The 16,335-nt window shown below is 47.8% G+C and overlaps 3 protein-coding genes across 7 annotated transcripts in view; 1 reads left to right on the top strand and 2 right to left on the bottom strand.

Moving 5' to 3' along the window:
- The window catches only part of LOC139612136 (pleckstrin homology domain-containing family G member 3-like), a 28,409-nt gene extending 27,371 nt beyond the window's left edge, over positions 1–1,038 (bottom strand). For 2 of the 4 annotated variants that reach the window (XM_071467375.1, XM_071467374.1), the window contains exon 1: positions 657–1,038. The gene's annotated coding sequence lies outside the window, so the exon portion shown is untranslated. The remainder of the gene's footprint in view (positions 1–656) is intronic. The other 2 variants (XM_071467377.1, XM_071467376.1) reach the window with 2 other exon arrangements.
- A 1,216-nt stretch (positions 1,039–2,254) lies between these two features.
- Positions 2,255–9,871, bottom strand: LOC139612139 (kunitz-type protease inhibitor 1-like). The gene is made up of 10 exons (XM_071467380.1): positions 9,169–9,871; positions 7,231–7,382; positions 6,546–6,687; positions 5,724–5,894; positions 4,590–4,625; positions 4,369–4,497; positions 4,219–4,269; positions 3,962–4,132; positions 3,554–3,625; positions 2,255–3,412 (listed from the first exon to the last, which is right to left on the bottom strand). Exons 1-10 carry the CDS (start codon positions 9,593–9,595, stop codon positions 3,231–3,233), a joined length of 1,533 nt encoding a protein of 510 aa, XP_071323481.1. The 5' UTR covers positions 9,596–9,871; the 3' UTR covers positions 2,255–3,230.
- Positions 9,872–15,506: 5,635 nt separating this feature from the next.
- Positions 15,507–16,335, top strand: part of bub1ba (BUB1 mitotic checkpoint serine/threonine kinase Ba) — a 16,558-nt gene continuing 15,729 nt past the window's right edge. The window contains exon 1 of one of the 2 annotated variants that reach the window (XM_071467933.1): positions 15,507–15,607. The gene's annotated coding sequence lies outside the window, so the exon portion shown is untranslated. The other variant, XM_071467934.1, reaches the window with a different exon arrangement.

The raw sequence follows: 16,335 nt of genomic DNA, 5'->3' as shown, positions 1-16,335 counted from the left end.
TCTCTACTGTTGACTTCGGCACCATTGATTTCACAGAGCAGCTCCAAATCTGGTCAAATCTATAAAGAGTTCAGACTTGTTCCCTGTTTCTCAACGTTGGCTCGATGCCGCTGATAGGGCGTGTTTCTGTGGCGAAAGGCTGCGACAGACACCAGAAAAAGTTTATATTTGCTGATGATAAACGCTCTCCCGTGTGTTAAAAACATGCCGAATTAAAGGCAAAATCCATCTGACTCTAACAATCATTAATTTATCACATAGGAAATCGGTATTTGCTCAGGTAAGCGCGTAGTCTTTAAATGTAAAGATTTCCTAACGAGGCTCTGCATCAGCGAGCTGCAACCCCACCTACAAACTTAAAGGGCAGCTAGCGAAGCGTAACTTGTCGTGTGTTTGTGATACTACGATGAGTTTTAAATGAGACTCCGAGTTAATCTGAGGAGGTGAAACGTCTGCAGGTGTGTGAAGCTGGACTGACGCGGATTAAAGCAGAGAAACACTTCCGGCTCAGTTTCACCCCCGAGGACTCTTCACTCAGTGTTTTCTACAACACACACTCACACACGTTTGTTCTGAAACTTCCTGAAACAACCTCAACAGTGAAGTGAAGAGAAGTGAAGTGAAGAGAAGTGAAGTGAAGACACGTCCGGACTCACCTCAGAGCAGCTCGCAGGTGTGGAGGTGGACGTGGCTCAGCCTCATCCTCTCGCTCCCTGGTCCCTGAGGCTCCGGATCAAAACTCTTCACAGCTTCTCCACTGCAGGCTGCGCTCCGCTCGCTCCCTCTGCGCATGCGCCCCGTTTAACCAGTAGAAAAAGGTAAAGCATGACAGAAGCAGAGAAGCAGACTTTTTTATGTTCCACACTCTGAGGGTTCCACTGAGAACCCGCAGAGAAGAGCTCAGTGAAACCTTGAGCTTTATTTAAAGCTGCACTGATGGAAGTTCTGTCACTGGAGGGAAGCACAGCTCCACACAGGAGGCATCACAAAACCAGATCCAGAATCCGGTTACAGTCTGACTTCAAGGGTCACATGACCTCTCTGAGGATCAGGCATGACCTTCTGATGGATGTGAGATCATGAGCACACGCAGCTCTTCACTCTGGGATTTCCTCCAGAGTTTAAAACAAACTGCAGTAGCAACAGCCTGTTTCTGCAACAATTAGTCCAATAATCAATGAATCTGATCAATGATCAGTGATCAGTCCTCTGAGGACACGTGGAGCAGACCTCTCAGAGGTGACGGAGGCTGAGAGGGTAATTAACTTCATTAGAGGTTTAACGAGTTTATTTCTCAGTTTGAAAACGTGACATCGTGTAAATGTGTTTCATGCAAACGTCTGTTTATTTATTATTGTGATAAATACAATAAAAACTGGTCTGAACCACAGGACCTCAGTGACAGGGCTCACTGACGATGATGATGATGATGGTGATGATGAGTGTCATCAGAGCTGAGGAGGCTCTGTCTCCCCCTGCTGGACGTCAGAGAGGCAAACATCTGCTTCAGTCAGACAAATATGTTACAGCAGACAACCAGCAAGAAGTGAGGAGTCTCAGCCTGTCAGAGGACACACACACACACACACACACACACACACACACACACACACACACACACACACACACACACACACAGCTCTGCCTGTGTTTACATGCAGGTTGAACCTTGTGAAGGTTCTGCAGCATCAGGAGAAAAACCTGGTCTGTCCAGTTGTGGTGATGACGTCAGTTTGAGGCGGAGCGGCAGGAGAGAGCAGAGACTCCAGGTTCTCAGCCTGTTTCACTCAGGCGCAGCTTTAAATCAGTAATTAAACAAACAAGTCACTGAATTAACTGCAGATTCATCAAGATTAATTCATGAGCAGATTGAGATGAGAAGATTAATTTCTGAAGCTTTCAGCCACATCTCATGGCCTTCATGGTTGTCATGGTGACAGTTTCGATGTTATCCTGTGTTGGTGGAGCTTTAGTTGAGATCAGCCTGTGAATATTCTCATTTGTCCAGGTCATAGTATCTCAAAGGAATTTTAATTCGAAAGCAACTGGACTTGGTTATTTGTCTTGGAAGACGTTTCACCTCTCATCCAAGAGGCTTCATCAGTTCATGCTCGCATCTGACCAGGCCCAGCCTGCTAAAATTCCTTTGAGGGTTTAGTTGAGATGTTTGTTTTTTTTCAGGCGTCAGACAAAAACAAACTACTTTGGGTTATTTGATGTTTCTGCTGTTGAACAGGAAATAAAGTGTTGTCTGTTTCTTCTTCATGAGGTTTTATTGACAAATTAAACAATAAAAACTTTAAAACATGAGATTAAGACCTGAGATTATTAAAGGTGCTGTATCAAAGTTTTCTCTGCTGGTGAACATGGTTTCTTGTCTGGACCAATACAAGAGGTTGTAACACGTCCTCTGAGCAGTGACTCGCCATCAGGAAGTGACTGGGCCAGGGCTAGCTGTTAGCATGCTAACATCAGTGGAAGAAAAGATGTGATGGAGACAACAGTTAACATTGGTGTTTGTTTCCAGCTCTGGAGACAGACATTGGTGAGTTTGATGCTGAACTCCACGTTTCTTCTAGAAACAGCTGCTAATGCTAACGTTAGCTATGTAGCAGTAGACAACTTACATATAGCACCTTTAAAACAAATATAACTTCATAACCTGAGACCCAGACAAACAGAATTCATAAATATATTAAACACATGGAGATGTTCCAACAGCTGAGAGCAGAAACCCAACAAATAAAAACATGTTTACACGTCACCAGGTCAGCTGATTAAAAATGCATCCTGCTTTCTATCAATATGTTTCATGAAACTAATCAATTTCCATTGAAATGATTGATAATAATCTACTTTATATTTGACTGGAGGCAGGGACGTTACAACAGCAGGAAGTTCACATGAAAACACCTGAGCAGGAAACAGGAAGAAACACAAACAGCTGGGGACTGGTCTCCAGGGAGACAGCAGTGATGACCTTACACAAGTCTGTGGTTGTCACGGCGACAAAAGTGACAACATTATACAGGTCTGTGGTTCTCATGGCGACATCACTACACCTGGTGCTGTAAATAAAGATGATGTCACACAGATGAGGTGATGACATCATACAGGTTTGGTGGTGCTGTTGTCAATGATGATGATGTCACAGGTGAGGTGATGACATCATACAGGTTTGGTGGTGCTGTTGTCAATGATGATGATGTCACACAGGTGAGGTGATGACATCATACAGGTTTGGTGGTGCTGTTGTAAACGAGCGTGTCCTGCTCTGACAGCGCCACATGGGCAGGGCCTGTGGAGACGGGCCTATGGGAGCGCTCCCTCCTGGACTTCAGGAAGCAGTAGGTCAGGATGGCCAACAGAGCCAAAATGGCCACCGACAGGAACACAGCCAGCGCTATGGAGCCTGAGGAGGAAACCATGAGGTCACTTCCTGTCAAGTGCAACACCTTTACCTACACCAGGTGGGGACAACTGTCCACCACTGATCTAATATCTAACAACCAACATGTGACTATAGTCATAGAGATGATTGACAGAGTCTCACCTGAGTCGTCAGTCTCCTCCCCCACCTCCTTCTCAAAACGCTCAAACGTCCCTCTGGAGAACACGTGACGCTCTGCACAGACAGAGTCATCAGCACGTTACTGATACACACTACAGGAACTGTATGGACGGTATGGCACTGTGTCATGACCTCACACAGGACCACCTGCTCTACCTGTTCTACCTGGTGCACCTGCTCTACCTGTTCTACCTCTACGACCTGTTCTACCTGGTGTACCTGCTCTACCTGTTCTACCTCTACGACCTGTTCTACCTGGTGTACCTGCTCTACCTGGTGTACCTGCTCTACCTTTTCTACCTGCTCGACCTGTTCTACCTGTTCTACCTCAACTACCTGTTCTACCTGCTCTACCTTTTCTACCTGTTCTACCTCTCAGGTATTTCGTACCGCTCACTCCAGCGCAGGTTTTGCTGCACTTTTTTTCCTCCTCGAAGTTGTTGTCATTTCCCTCGCAGCCTCCGAAGGTGAAGCGGTGACACTTCCTGTTCAGGGGGTTGTAGTACCAGCGAGTGTGACTTGCCCGACATGGACCGGTGTGGGGGGGCTCTGTGCACCGAGCTGGGGGAATGTTAGCATGTAGCATGTTAGCTTCAAGGGCTAATTAACAGGTGATGCTGAGACAGACAGAGACTGAGGAGACCGACCTGCGGTCTGGTTGACGTCGATGCTCAACAGTCGACTGAAGGTCTGGTTCACTGAGGAAGAGGAGGAGGAGGAAGATCACTGTCTGTGTGTGTGTGTGTGTGTGTGTGTGTGTGTGTGTGTGTGTGTGTGTGTGTGCGCACGTGCGTTACGTTTGTTGCAGTGTTCCTCGTCTGATCCATCGCTGCAGTGCTTCACACCATCACACTCCAAACTTCTGTCCACACAGCAGCCGCTGCGGCAGGTCAGCTGATCAGGACGACATGGCGAGCCACACACCTCTACACACACACGCACACACACACACACGTTTATCTATGACATCATAAACATGCTGCAGAGCTGATATGAAGAGGTGAATTGTGGGACTGACCTGTGGCTGGGAGAGTGGCGCCCCTCTCTCCTGTCGCTGTAGAGATGAAGACAGAAACGCATCATCAGTCAGTGTCAGGTGTGTGTCAGGAGTGTATCAGTGTGTGTCAGGTGTGTGTCAGGTGTGTATCAGTGTGTGTGTCAGTTGTGTATCAGTGTGTGTGTCAGTTGTGTATCAGTGTGTGTGTCAGTTGTGTATCAGTGTGTGTGTCAGGAGTATATCAGTGTGTGTATCAGTGTGTGTCAGGTGTGTATCAGTGTGTATCGGGTGTATCAGTGTGTGTCAGGTGTGTATCAGTGTGTATCAGTGTGTGTCAGTATGTGTCAGGGTGTGTCAGGTGTGTATCAGTGTGTGTGTCAGGTGTGTATCAGTGTGTGTATCAGGTGTGTATCAGTGTGTGTATCAGTGTGTGTGTCAGGTGTGTGTCAGTGTGCGTCAGGTGTGTATCAGTGTGTATGTGTGTGTGTGTCAGGTGTGTATCAGGGTGTATCAGTGTGTGTGTCAGGTGTGTATCAGTGTGTATCAGGTGTGTATCAGTGTGTGTGTCAGGTGTGTGTCAGTGTGCGTCAGGTGTGTATCAGGGTGTGTCAGGGTGTGTGTCAGTGTGTGTGTCAGGTGTGTATCAGTGTGTATCAGGTGTGTATCAGTGTGTGTGTCAGGTGTGTATCAGGTGTGTATCAGTGTGTGTGTCAGGTGTGTATCAGTGTGTATCAGGTGTGTATCAGTGTGTGTGTCAGGTGTGTATCAGGTGTGTATCAGTGTGTGTGTCAGGTGTGTATCAGTGTGTATCAGTGTGTATCAGGTGTGTATCAGTGTGTGTGTCAGGTGTGTATCAGGTGTGTATCAGTGTGTGTATCAGGTGTGTATCAGTGTGTGTCAGGTGTGTGTCAGGTGTGTATCAGGTGTGTGTCAGGAGTGTATCAGTGTGTGTGTCAGGTGTGTATCAGGTGTGTATCAGTGTGTGTATCAGGTGTGTATCAGTGTGTGTCAGGTGTGTGTCAGGTGTGTATCAGGTGTGTATCAGGAGTGTATCAGGAGTGTGTCAGGAGTGTGTCAGTGTGTGTTAGGTGTGTATTAGGTGTGTGTCAGGTGTGTGTCAGGTGTGTATCAGGAGTGTGTCAGGTGTGTACTCACCTGTGACTCCTCTGCAGGCTGTCAAACACTCTTCCCTGCTCAGGTAGTTGTTGTGGTTCGGTTTACAGCCTCCAAACACAAACTGTTCACACTCGCCTGTCGTGGGGTCGTAATGCCAGCGAGGAAAAGCGGCGCGACACGGACCGACCTTCACCGGAGCCAGACAAAACGCTGACGCAGGAACATGATGTCATCAGGAGGAAGCACAGCGACAGAGAGAGGATCATCGAAATGTGACTGAACTTTAGTGAAGCTCAGGGTGTGAGCAGCTTGTTGTGCGACACAGTCTCAATGTGATAATTATTGTGAGTCATTCAACAGCAACTGAACAAACTGTTGTGTGTCGCTCACACGGTGCACTGTGTGAATGATGTAAACATTAACCCACAGCACAGGGTGTGTGTATGAGTGTATGTGTGTGTGTGTGTGTATGTTGGTGCTACTTTAAAGGGAGTGCCATGGTGTCAGCTGTTTCGACACTGGTTACCATGGTAACATGGTATTTACAACCTGAACTCAGATCAGTTCTAAGTGCCTGATTGTGTGTGTGTGTGTGTGTGTGTGTGTGTGGCAGTTATTCCAGTCTGACCAGTTTGAGTCAGGTGTGGATCCTCAGTGTGAAAACTCAAACACTGATTTCACGCAACAACTGACTCTGTTCTCATCAGTTCAACCGATCAATAAACTCTTCCTGAGTCACTGCTCTGTTCTTTAAGGACCTTTGTGCACAGCTGTCCACATACTTTTGGCCAAGTAGTGTGATCTTAAAGCAGTTGTGTTTGAAGGGAAAAACAATAGACTACATTTCTCATGAGCACTCACAGCTGGACTGCTCTGGGCTGAGGACGAGGACGGTGACCTTGGCAACAGCTGACTGGTCGTCGGAGTCGATGACGGTCAGCTTGAAGACGTATGAGCCTGCCTGCAGGTTGGAGAGCCGCACCTGGTCGGGTAGAGCCGTCTTCTGCAGAATCACATTCAAAAATAATTCGATTAAAAGTGTCATCACCTGGATGCACAGTAACAGGCTCAGTGTGCTGCAGACCTGGAGACACACACATTATTTTTAAACTTCAGTCGAAGTTTTCTTCTCCACGGAGACAGAAATGAAGCAGCACTTTCTGAAGAACCATCTTCAAATAATTCAAAATCTTCAGCCTTTAAAAATGGAAGATGCTGCAAATCCAAATACAAAAGTTGAGATTTTTTTTTTGAAAACTGAGCTCTCTGAGGGATCACATTACACACTGAATCCACCTGAAGGCCCACCTGTACAGAAACAAAATGTATCTGTACAGGTGGGTTATTTTTTGTTTTGTTTTCCAACATTGATGAAGCAAAGCAGTCACAAACTTGCAAGAATTTTGAATAGAGTTTGGTACCACGAATGCTGCTACAATGAATGTAAATGATTAAAGTATGTATCTCAAATTGTTTGTCTGCAGCTCATATCCCACTCACATCTACCTGTGCTAAGCCCCGCCCCCTGTGACTCAGCAGATTTTACCTCCACCTTGACGCCGGGGTCTCCGCTCAGCAGACTCCACTGGTAGGTGGTGATCTCGGCGTCGCCCAGCGGCAGGCTCTCCGTTCCGTTCAGGGTCACGGTCTCTCCGGGCTGAATGATGACATCATGACCTGCATTGGCAATGGGTTCACCTGGAGACACAGTGATGTCACAGAGAAATTGTGTTCATTAAAGATTTTATTCAGTGAAAGTGTAGTCACTTTCATCACCAGCAGATCAATCAGCTGTGATCAGCTGTGATCAGCTGCTGTCTGCAGTTTATCAATGCAGGATTCTCAATGAAGTTCTGCAGCCTGGAGCTTTATTGTGGAGGGTCATCAGAGATGATGATGTCATCACACTGAACCAGATCAACATGTGGTTCAAGTCTGACTAAGTTGAACCACAGGGAGAGAGGGAGAATGATTTTTTACACAAACTGCAACAAGGTGCTAAAGTATCCTAATAATTAATGATTATCTTCATAATAATCACTATTGATTAATCGACTCAGCTGCACCTGTGCACCTGTCCCTCTCACCTCACACAGTGCAACCAATCACAGCTCAGAGCAGGTAGACAATTATCAGTGCATATAAATTTGAATCACATATTTCTCCTGTATGACATCACACTGTCTCTGGTATGACATCACTGTCATCACACTGTCTCCTGTATGACATCACACTGTCTCTGGTATGACATCACACTGTCATCACACTGTCTCCTGTATGACATCACACTGTCATCACACTGTCTCCTGTATGACATCACACTGTCTCTGGTATGACATCACACTGTCATCACACTGTCTCCTGTATGACATCACACTGTCATCACACTGTCTCCTGTATGACATCACACTGTCTCTGGTATGACATCACACTGTCATCACACTGTCTCCTGTATGACATCACACTGTCTCTGGTATGACATCACACAGTCATCACACTGTCTCCTGTATGACATCACACTGTCTCCTGTATGATCTTCACTCAGAATCAGAATCAGTTTTATTGCCAAGTATGTTTTCACATACAAGGAATTTTTTCTGGTGATTGGTGCAATTGATCAGCAACAGTGGGGCTCTCTGGCCTTGTTGATGAGGCTAATAGCAGATGGGAAGAAGCTATTTTTGTGGCGAGAGGTTTTGGTCCTGAAGGACCGCAGCCTCCTGCCAGAGGGGAGTGTCTCAAAGAGTTTGTGTCCAGGGTGGGAGGAGTAGGCTACAATCTTCCCTGCACGCCTCAGAGTCCTTGAGGCGTACAGGTCCTGGAGGGACGGAAGATTGCAGCCAATCACCTTCTCAGCAGAGTGGATGATACGCTGCAGTCTGTTATTGTCCCTCTCCGTGGCAGCAGCGTACCAGATGGTGATGGAGGAGGTGAGGATGGACTCAATGATGGAGGTGTAGAAGTTCACCATCATAGTCACCTCTCTGCACCTCCTCTAATATCAGTCCCCAGTAGGATGTTTGGTCTGCAGCCAGACTTTACACACATCACAGGAATGCACCTGTGACAAACAACAACAGTGGCTCACCTGGTGGCGCGTGTACCACTAACAAGGCTGAGTCATCACCACAGTGGCCCCCGTTCAAATCCAGTCTGGGCCCTGTCTCCCTCCCTGCCTCTACTAACTCTGTCAGATCCAGCAAAAACTGGAAAGATCAAATACAAAGTGATAAAGCAGTGAATAAAGCTGCAAACAGAGGATCAGGTCAAAGGTCGGAGACCTGTGGGAGATTTTAATAAAGTGCAGCTGCAGGTTTAAAGCGCCTTTATATCACGGTTTTATATTACTTTTGACCACTGCCTGTCGTCAATACTCCAGTCCTGAGGACATGATGCTCATTACATGCACTGACTGATATAACTTATGACTCCAGTATTGATCCTATGATACTTATTGACTGATATTGACCCGATGTGGCCTCACCTGGTTCTTCTGGCCCCTCCAGATGTTGCAGGAACACGGACTCTCTGATGTAGCTCTGGTATCCGGCCTGGTTCACGAACCTGCACACGAAGCGGTTTCTGTGGATGCAGCTGAACAGGACGCAGGTGCGCATGTCCTGCTCTGCGGCTGCCGCCCCGGTGCCGCGCGGCTCCAGCAGCGCCACATTGCAGCGCGGTTTCCCGCAGCACGCGCGCTCACAGGCCTCCGGGGAGCGCGCGTGTGTAGTGGCCAGCAGAACCGCGCCCTCGGTCACCGCGTCCTCCGCGTCCAGCACGAAGTCTTCCTGACCGGGGCGGAAAGAGCCGCCGCAGGCCGCGTCCTCTGCCGCGCCGCCGCGCCGCAGGAGCGGGAGGAGGAGGAGGAGGAGGAGAGGCGGCCGGAGAGAGGAAGAGGAGGATGAAGGCATTTTCAGCAGCAGTCAGTGTCAATGTATGAGGAAGAGTTTACCGCCTCCGACGCGTCTCGCCGCTCTGACAGTTTCAGGCTCAGCAGAAGAAACGAAGCGTTTTCCGCTTCCGCCGTTAATCTAAACGTGAAAAGGACAAACAGGTCGGTTTAAAGTCTGTCCGCTGCTCTGCCTGCTCACCTGCTCAGGTGTGTCTCACCTGCTCACACTGACAAACAGGAAGAGAAACGGACACTCCCCTGGCAGGCAAATTACTCTGACGTCACTCAGGTGTGGTCACATCGGAGGAACGCGGGGACACAGCCGCTCTTCAACAGGTGTGTGTGGTCAGATTCACAGGAAGTTATTCAAAATAAAAGTCTGAATTTAGTTTCAGCTGAGATGGAAAATATTAAAACTATTCTTTCAATCATTAAGTGTTTGTTGTTTCTCTGTGAATGTTTTAACGTGTAAATTATAAAATTATAAAATTCATGTTCATTCATTCAAGTCCCATAAACCATGATATACAGTATTTGTGCATATGTGTATATGTATTAAATATATGTGCATATAAAATAAAAACATATATAAAATTATATATGAAACCCTTTTAGAAATTGCAGCACTTTCATATATTAACATACATGTTTAACCCATGTAAATATTTCAGACACAACTCAATTCCTTTTCTTTTTATTTTTTCTAGATGGATGTAAGTCGCTTTGGATAAAAGCGTCTGCTAAATGACTAAATGAATGAATGAATGAATGTCTATGTTGTAGACATATGTGAGATAAATATATTTATGTTCATCCCAAAGCCTGTTAATATTTGTTGATATTATAAACAGTAAATTCCAAATGTCTGCGACACTTTCCCAGAGTGAGAAAATAAACATTAAAATTAATGAGAACATTTTTAAAATACATCTTGTTTTAATAAACTTGTGGGCTATTTATAAATGAAATATATATCATTAACATATATGGTCACAACAATAAAAATTAATCATACATATTTTTAATATATGTACATGTTCAAATTAACTATGCTTCATATGTTATGAAGTTACACCTCATTTATTCAGAAGATGTATGAGGTGACATATATGTCATATATTACATTTCTGTGTGGGTTCTAACTAAACATCTTTTTCTTTAAAACTAACAACAAACGACAAAACTTTTAGGACAAACATTTAGAACCTTTATTTTACTGATTATTTGATAGTTTTAATTACAAGTATTAACATACAGTATATTTATATATGTTTAATTTTTAATTTACCAAATATAAACTTACATGAGGTTTATTATCTACATCAAACTGGAAATGTTTGTATGTTTGTTAATAGTGTTTGTTTTTTTAAATAGATGGAAACAATGAGATGCTTTTTTAGCCAACAGATTTTTTTTAAAGCTCTGAATATAATGTGTTTAAAACTTTATTAACTTTATTTTTTCTGTGTGTGTTAATGCTTATTTTTGGATGGTGCAAAATCTGCTAATTCTGCCGTATTTCATGTATTTACTTATCTATTATGTCTGTTATTATCTGTTGTTTTTGTTTGAATCATCATTGAATCAGAATGTTGATGTAATGCTGTGTCAGCTGTTTTATTGTGATTATTATCAGCTGATCAGACACAGCTGAGCCTTCACCTGTGACCTTCGTCTTCAAACACACTTTTATCTGAAGCTTCTCCTTTTATTTCTCTTCAGTGACTCTGTGTCGGTTTAATCACCTGATTGATTCTATGTTAGTGCTGCCTTTGTTCAGCACAATGCAGGTCGCTCCATAAATAAATTATTATTATTATTATTATATCTGTGGCATTAAACCACTGCAGACAGTTCACCTCAGGTAGAGATGGACAGAGCAACACATTCATTAGGAGTGGTGTTTGTGTCCTCCTGATGAAGAGGAGGAGGAGGGGTCAGACTGAAGGGGGAGGAGTCAGAGGAGAGGAAAACCTCTGGCTGCACAGACAGAGCCAGAGAGGAGGAGACATGTCTGCAGACGTTCATAAATCCAGAGTGACAGTGAAGTGTCTGCTCTGCAGTTTTTACATTAAACATAGAGTTTCTGAAACATGATGACATCAGTCAGGTACATGGTAGATGTCACCTGACTGATTCACCGATCACCTGATGAACCCCGTGCGACTCCCCCGTGCCCACCGTGGAGCATTTCCGCTTCTTGGGAACCACCATCACACATGACATTAAGTGGGAGCTGAACATCAGCTCCCTCATCAAAAAAGCTCAGCAGAGGATGTATTTCCTGAGGCAGCTGAAGAAGTTCAACCTGCCAAGGACTATGATGGTGAACTTCTACACCTCCATCATTGAGTCCATCCTCACCTCCTCCATCACCATCTGGTACGCTGCTGCCACGGAGAGGGACAATAACAGACTGCAGCGTATCATCCACTCTGCTGAGAAGGTGATTGGCTGCAATCTTCCGTCCCTCCAGGACCTGTACGCCTCAAGGACTCTGAGGCGTGCAGGGAAGATTGTAGCTGACTCCTCCCACCCTGGACACAAACTCTTTGAGACACTCCCCTCTGGCAGGAGGCTGCGGTCCTTCAGGACCAAAACCTCTCGCCACAAAAATAGCTTCTTCCCATCTGCTATTAGCCTCATCAACAAGGCCAGAGAGCCCCACTGTTGCTGATCAATTGCACCAATCACCAGAAAAAATTCCTTGTATGTGAAAACATACTTGGCAATAAAACTGATTCTGATTCTGATTCTGATTCTGATTCTGATGAGAGCTCTCACTGTTGATACTCATTTAGTGAGCAGCGCAGTGACGAACGTGACACAGGATTCATGTGTTCAGTGATGAAGCTGAAAGAACCAGGACGTCCGTTCAGACACATCTTCATTTATGTATCTGAACAAAAGGTGAGGAAGCACTGACCTTATTTCAGTCATCCAACAAAACACCCAGAGACTTCAGGACCAGGGGACATGTTTTAGGACTCAGTCCTGCTGCTCTGAAGACATGGGGGGGGGGTCGAGGTCTGTGGGTCTGGATGGTGGCAGTGAGTCAGATCAGTGACCACAGGAGGAGCAGGAGGATCAATCATTTAAAAAGGCATTTAGAAAAGATTAAAGGTGTTGGAGGTAAAGGTCATCCTGCTGCCACCACACTGCATTATTCACGTCTGCTGCATCAGGACTCTGCTGGTTCAGGTCTCTGCTGGTTCTGGTCTCTGCTGGTTCTGTTCTCTGCTGGTTCAGGACTCTGCTGGTTCTGGTCTCTGCTGGTTCTGGTCTCTGCTGGTTCAGGTCTCTGCTGCATCAGGTCTCTGCTGCATCAGGACTCTGCTGGTTCAGGTCTCTGCTGGTTCAGGTCTCTGCTGGTCCAGGACTCTGCTGGTTCTGGTCTCTGCTGGTTCAGGTCTCTGCTGGTTCAGGACTCTGCTGGTTCTGGTCTCTGCTGGTTCTGGTCTCTGCTGGTTCAGGACTCTGCTGGTCCAGGTCTCTGCTGGTCCAGGTCTCTGCTGGTTCTGGTCTCTGCTGGTTCAGGTCTCTGCTGCATCAGGTCTCTGCTGCATCAGGACTCTGCTGGTTCTGGACTCTGCTGGTTCAGGTCTCTGCTGGTTCAGGACTCTGCTGGTCGAGGTCTCTGCTGGTTCTGGTCTCTGCTGGTCCAGGTCTCTGCTGGTTCTGGTCTCTGCTGCTTCAGGTCTCTGCTGGTCCAGGACTCTGCTGGTTCAGGTCTCTGCTGGTTCTGGACTCTGCTGGTTCTGGTCTCTGCTGGTTCAGGACTCTGCTGGTCCAGGTCTCTGCTGGTCCAGGTCTCTGCTGGTTCAGGACTCTGCTGGTTCTGGTCTCTGCTGGTTCTGGTCTCTGCTGGTTCAGGACTCTGCTGGTTCAGGTCTCTGCTGCTTCAGGTCTCTGCTGGTCCAGGTCTCTGCTGGTTCTGGACTCTGCTGGTCCAGGTCTCTGCTGGTCCAGGTCTCTGCTGGTCCAGGTCTCTGCTGGTTCTGGTCTCTGCTGGTTCAGGACTCTGCTGGTTCAGGTCTCTGCTGCATCAGGACTCTGCTGGTTCAGGTCCAGGTCTCTGGACCAGGTCTCTGCTGGTCCAGGTCTCTGCTGGTTCAGGACTCTGCTGGTCCAGGTCTCTGCTGGTTCTGGTCTCTGCTGGTTCAGGACTCTGCTGGTCCAGGTCTCTGCTGGTCCAGGTCTCTGCTGGTTCAGGACTCTGCTGGTTCTGGTCTCTGCTGGTTCAGGACTCTGCTGGTCCAGGTCTCTGCTGGTTCAGGTCTCTGCTGGTCCAGGTCTCTGCTGGTCCAGGTCTCTGCTGGTTCTGGACTCTGCTGGTTCTGGTCTCTGCTGGTTCAGGACTCTGCTGGTCCAGGTCTCTGCTGGTCCAGGTCTCTGCTGGTCCAGGTCTCTGCTGGTTCTGGTCTCTGCTGGTTCAGGACTCTGCTGGTCCAGGTCTCTGCTGGTCCAGGTCTCTGCTGGTTCTGGTCTCTGCTGGTTCAGGACTCTGCTGGTCCAGGTCTCTGCTGGTCCAGGTCTCTGCTGGTCCAGGTCTCTGCTGGTTCTGGTCTCTGCTGGTTCAGGACTCTGCTGGTCCAGGTCTCTGCTGGTCCAGGTCTCTGCTGGTCCAGGTCTCTGCTGGTTCTGGTCTCTGCTGGTTCAGGACTCTGCTGGTCCAGGTCTCTGCTGGTCCAGGTCTCTGCTGGTTCTGGTCTCTGCTGGTTCAGGACTCTGCTGGTCCAGGTCTCTGCTGGTCCAGGTCTCTGCTGGTTCTGGTCTCTGCTGGTTCAGGACTCTGCTGGTTCTGGTCTCTGCTGGTTCAGGTCTCTGCTGGTCCAGGTCTCTGCTGGTTCAGGTCTCTGCTGGTTCTGGTCTCTGCTGGTTCAGGACTCTGCTGGTTCTGGTCTCTGCTGGTCCAGGTCTCTGCTGGTCCAGGTCTCTGCTGGTTCTGGTCTCTGCTGGTTCAGGACTCTGCTGGTCCAGGTCTCTGCTGGTCCAGGTCTCTGCTGGTTCTGGTCTCTGCTGGTTCAGGACTTTGCTGGTCCAGGTCTCTGCTGGTCCAGGTCTCTGCTGGTCCAGGTCTCTGCTGGTTCTGGTCTCTGCTGGTTCAGGACTCTGCTGGTCCAGGTCTCTGCTGGTCCAGGTCTCTGCTGGTCCAGGTCTCTGCTGGTTCTGGTCTCAGCTGCATCAGGTCTCTGCTGGTCCAGGTCTCTGCTGGTTCAGGACTCTGCTGGTCCAGGTCTCTGCTGGTTCTGGTCTCTGCTGGTTCAGGTCTCTGCTGGTTCTGGTCTCTGCTGGTTCAGGACTCTGCTGGTTCTGGTCTCTGCTGGTCCAGGTCTCTGCTGGTCCAGGTCTCTGCTGGTTCTGGTCTCTGCTGGTTCAGGACTCTGCTGGTCCAGGTCTCTGCTGGTCCAGGTCTCTGCTGGTCCAGGTCTCTGCTGGTTCTGGTCTCTGCTGGTTCAGGACTCTGCTGGTCCAGGTCTCTGCTGGTCCAGGTCTCTGCTGGTCCAGGTCTCTGCTGGTTCAGGACTCTGCTGGTCCAGGTCTCTGCTGGTCCAGGTCTCTGCTGGTCCAGGTCTCTGCTGGTTCAGGTCTCTGCTGGTCCAGGTCTCTGCTGGTCCAGGTCTCTGCTGGTCCAGGTCTCTGCTGGTTCTGGACACGAACACACACACGTGTTCTGTGACGATAAACAGAAGCAGTGAACTAGACAGGACCGACAGAGCTGACAAACAGTGGAGCAGCAGGTTTTTACTGGAAAAGTAAAAGTTTGGATGCAGTTTACAAAATAAAAGTCTCTGTGTTTTGTTCCTGCTCAGTTGTATATTTTCACTGAGGTGAAACAAACACCTGGTCCGGTGGTACCGGGTCCGTCCCGGTGCAGTTCACACTCCGACCGGCGGGGGCGCTGTGGCGACGGAAATGACGTCTGGATTGTTTTCGTCAAATCGTCCAATCAGAGCGCGCAGAAAGTTTAAACCGCGCAGCTGCGACAGCGGCTTCGTTTGAACCTGTGGGAACATTTGTCGAGTTTCAGGTGAGCAAACATTTCATTCGTGTGTTGATCAAGTGGCGGGAATTTGAATGTTCTCCTCCACCGACCCGCAGCTGGTTGTCCAAGTTAAATGACGTGAAATGACGTTAATACTTTGACGACGTCAGACACGTTCTTGAACCTTCCTCTGAAAACAAGTTGACAGTGAACCTGTTTGTTCCCGATGAAACACGATGATCCGTCTTTAATCCGCCTCAGAGGCAAACCGCCACACTCCGACTGACGGAGAAGCACCTGGGTGAAGGTGAACCAGGAGCGACTCAGTGTGTGTGTGTGTGTGTGAGTGTGTCTGTGTGACTGTGTGTGTGTGTGTGTGTGTGTGTGTGAGTGTGTGTGTGTGTCTGTGTGTGTGTGTGTGTGTGTGTGTCTGTGTGTGTCTGTGTGTGTCTGTGTGTGTCTGTCTGTGTGTGTCTGTGTGTGTCTGTGTGTGTCTGTGTGTGTGTGTCTGTGTGTGTCTGTCTGTGTGTGTCTGTGTGTGTCTGTGTGTGTGTGTGTGTGTGTGTGTCTGTGTGTGTCTGTGTCTGTGTGTGTGTGTGTCTGTGTGTGTGTGTGTGTGTGTGTCTGTGTGTGTGTGTGAGTGTGTCTGTGTGTGTCTGTGTGTGTGTGTCTGTGTGTGTCTGTGTGTGTGTGTCTGTGTGTCTGTGTCTGTGTGTGTGTCTGTGTCTGTGTCTGTGTCTGTGTGTGTGTGTGTGTGTGTGTGTGTGTGTGTG

The sequence above is a fragment of the Trachinotus anak genome, unplaced genomic scaffold (assembly GCF_046630095.1).
Source record: "Trachinotus anak isolate AG129_WGS33_773 ecotype Australia unplaced genomic scaffold, CSIRO_AGI_Tana_v1 ptg000031l, whole genome shotgun sequence".
NCBI lineage: Eukaryota > Metazoa > Chordata > Actinopteri > Carangiformes > Carangidae > Trachinotus > Trachinotus anak.
The sequence above is the reverse complement of the archived record's forward strand: the minus strand, read 5'-3'. Positions and strand labels throughout refer to the sequence as shown.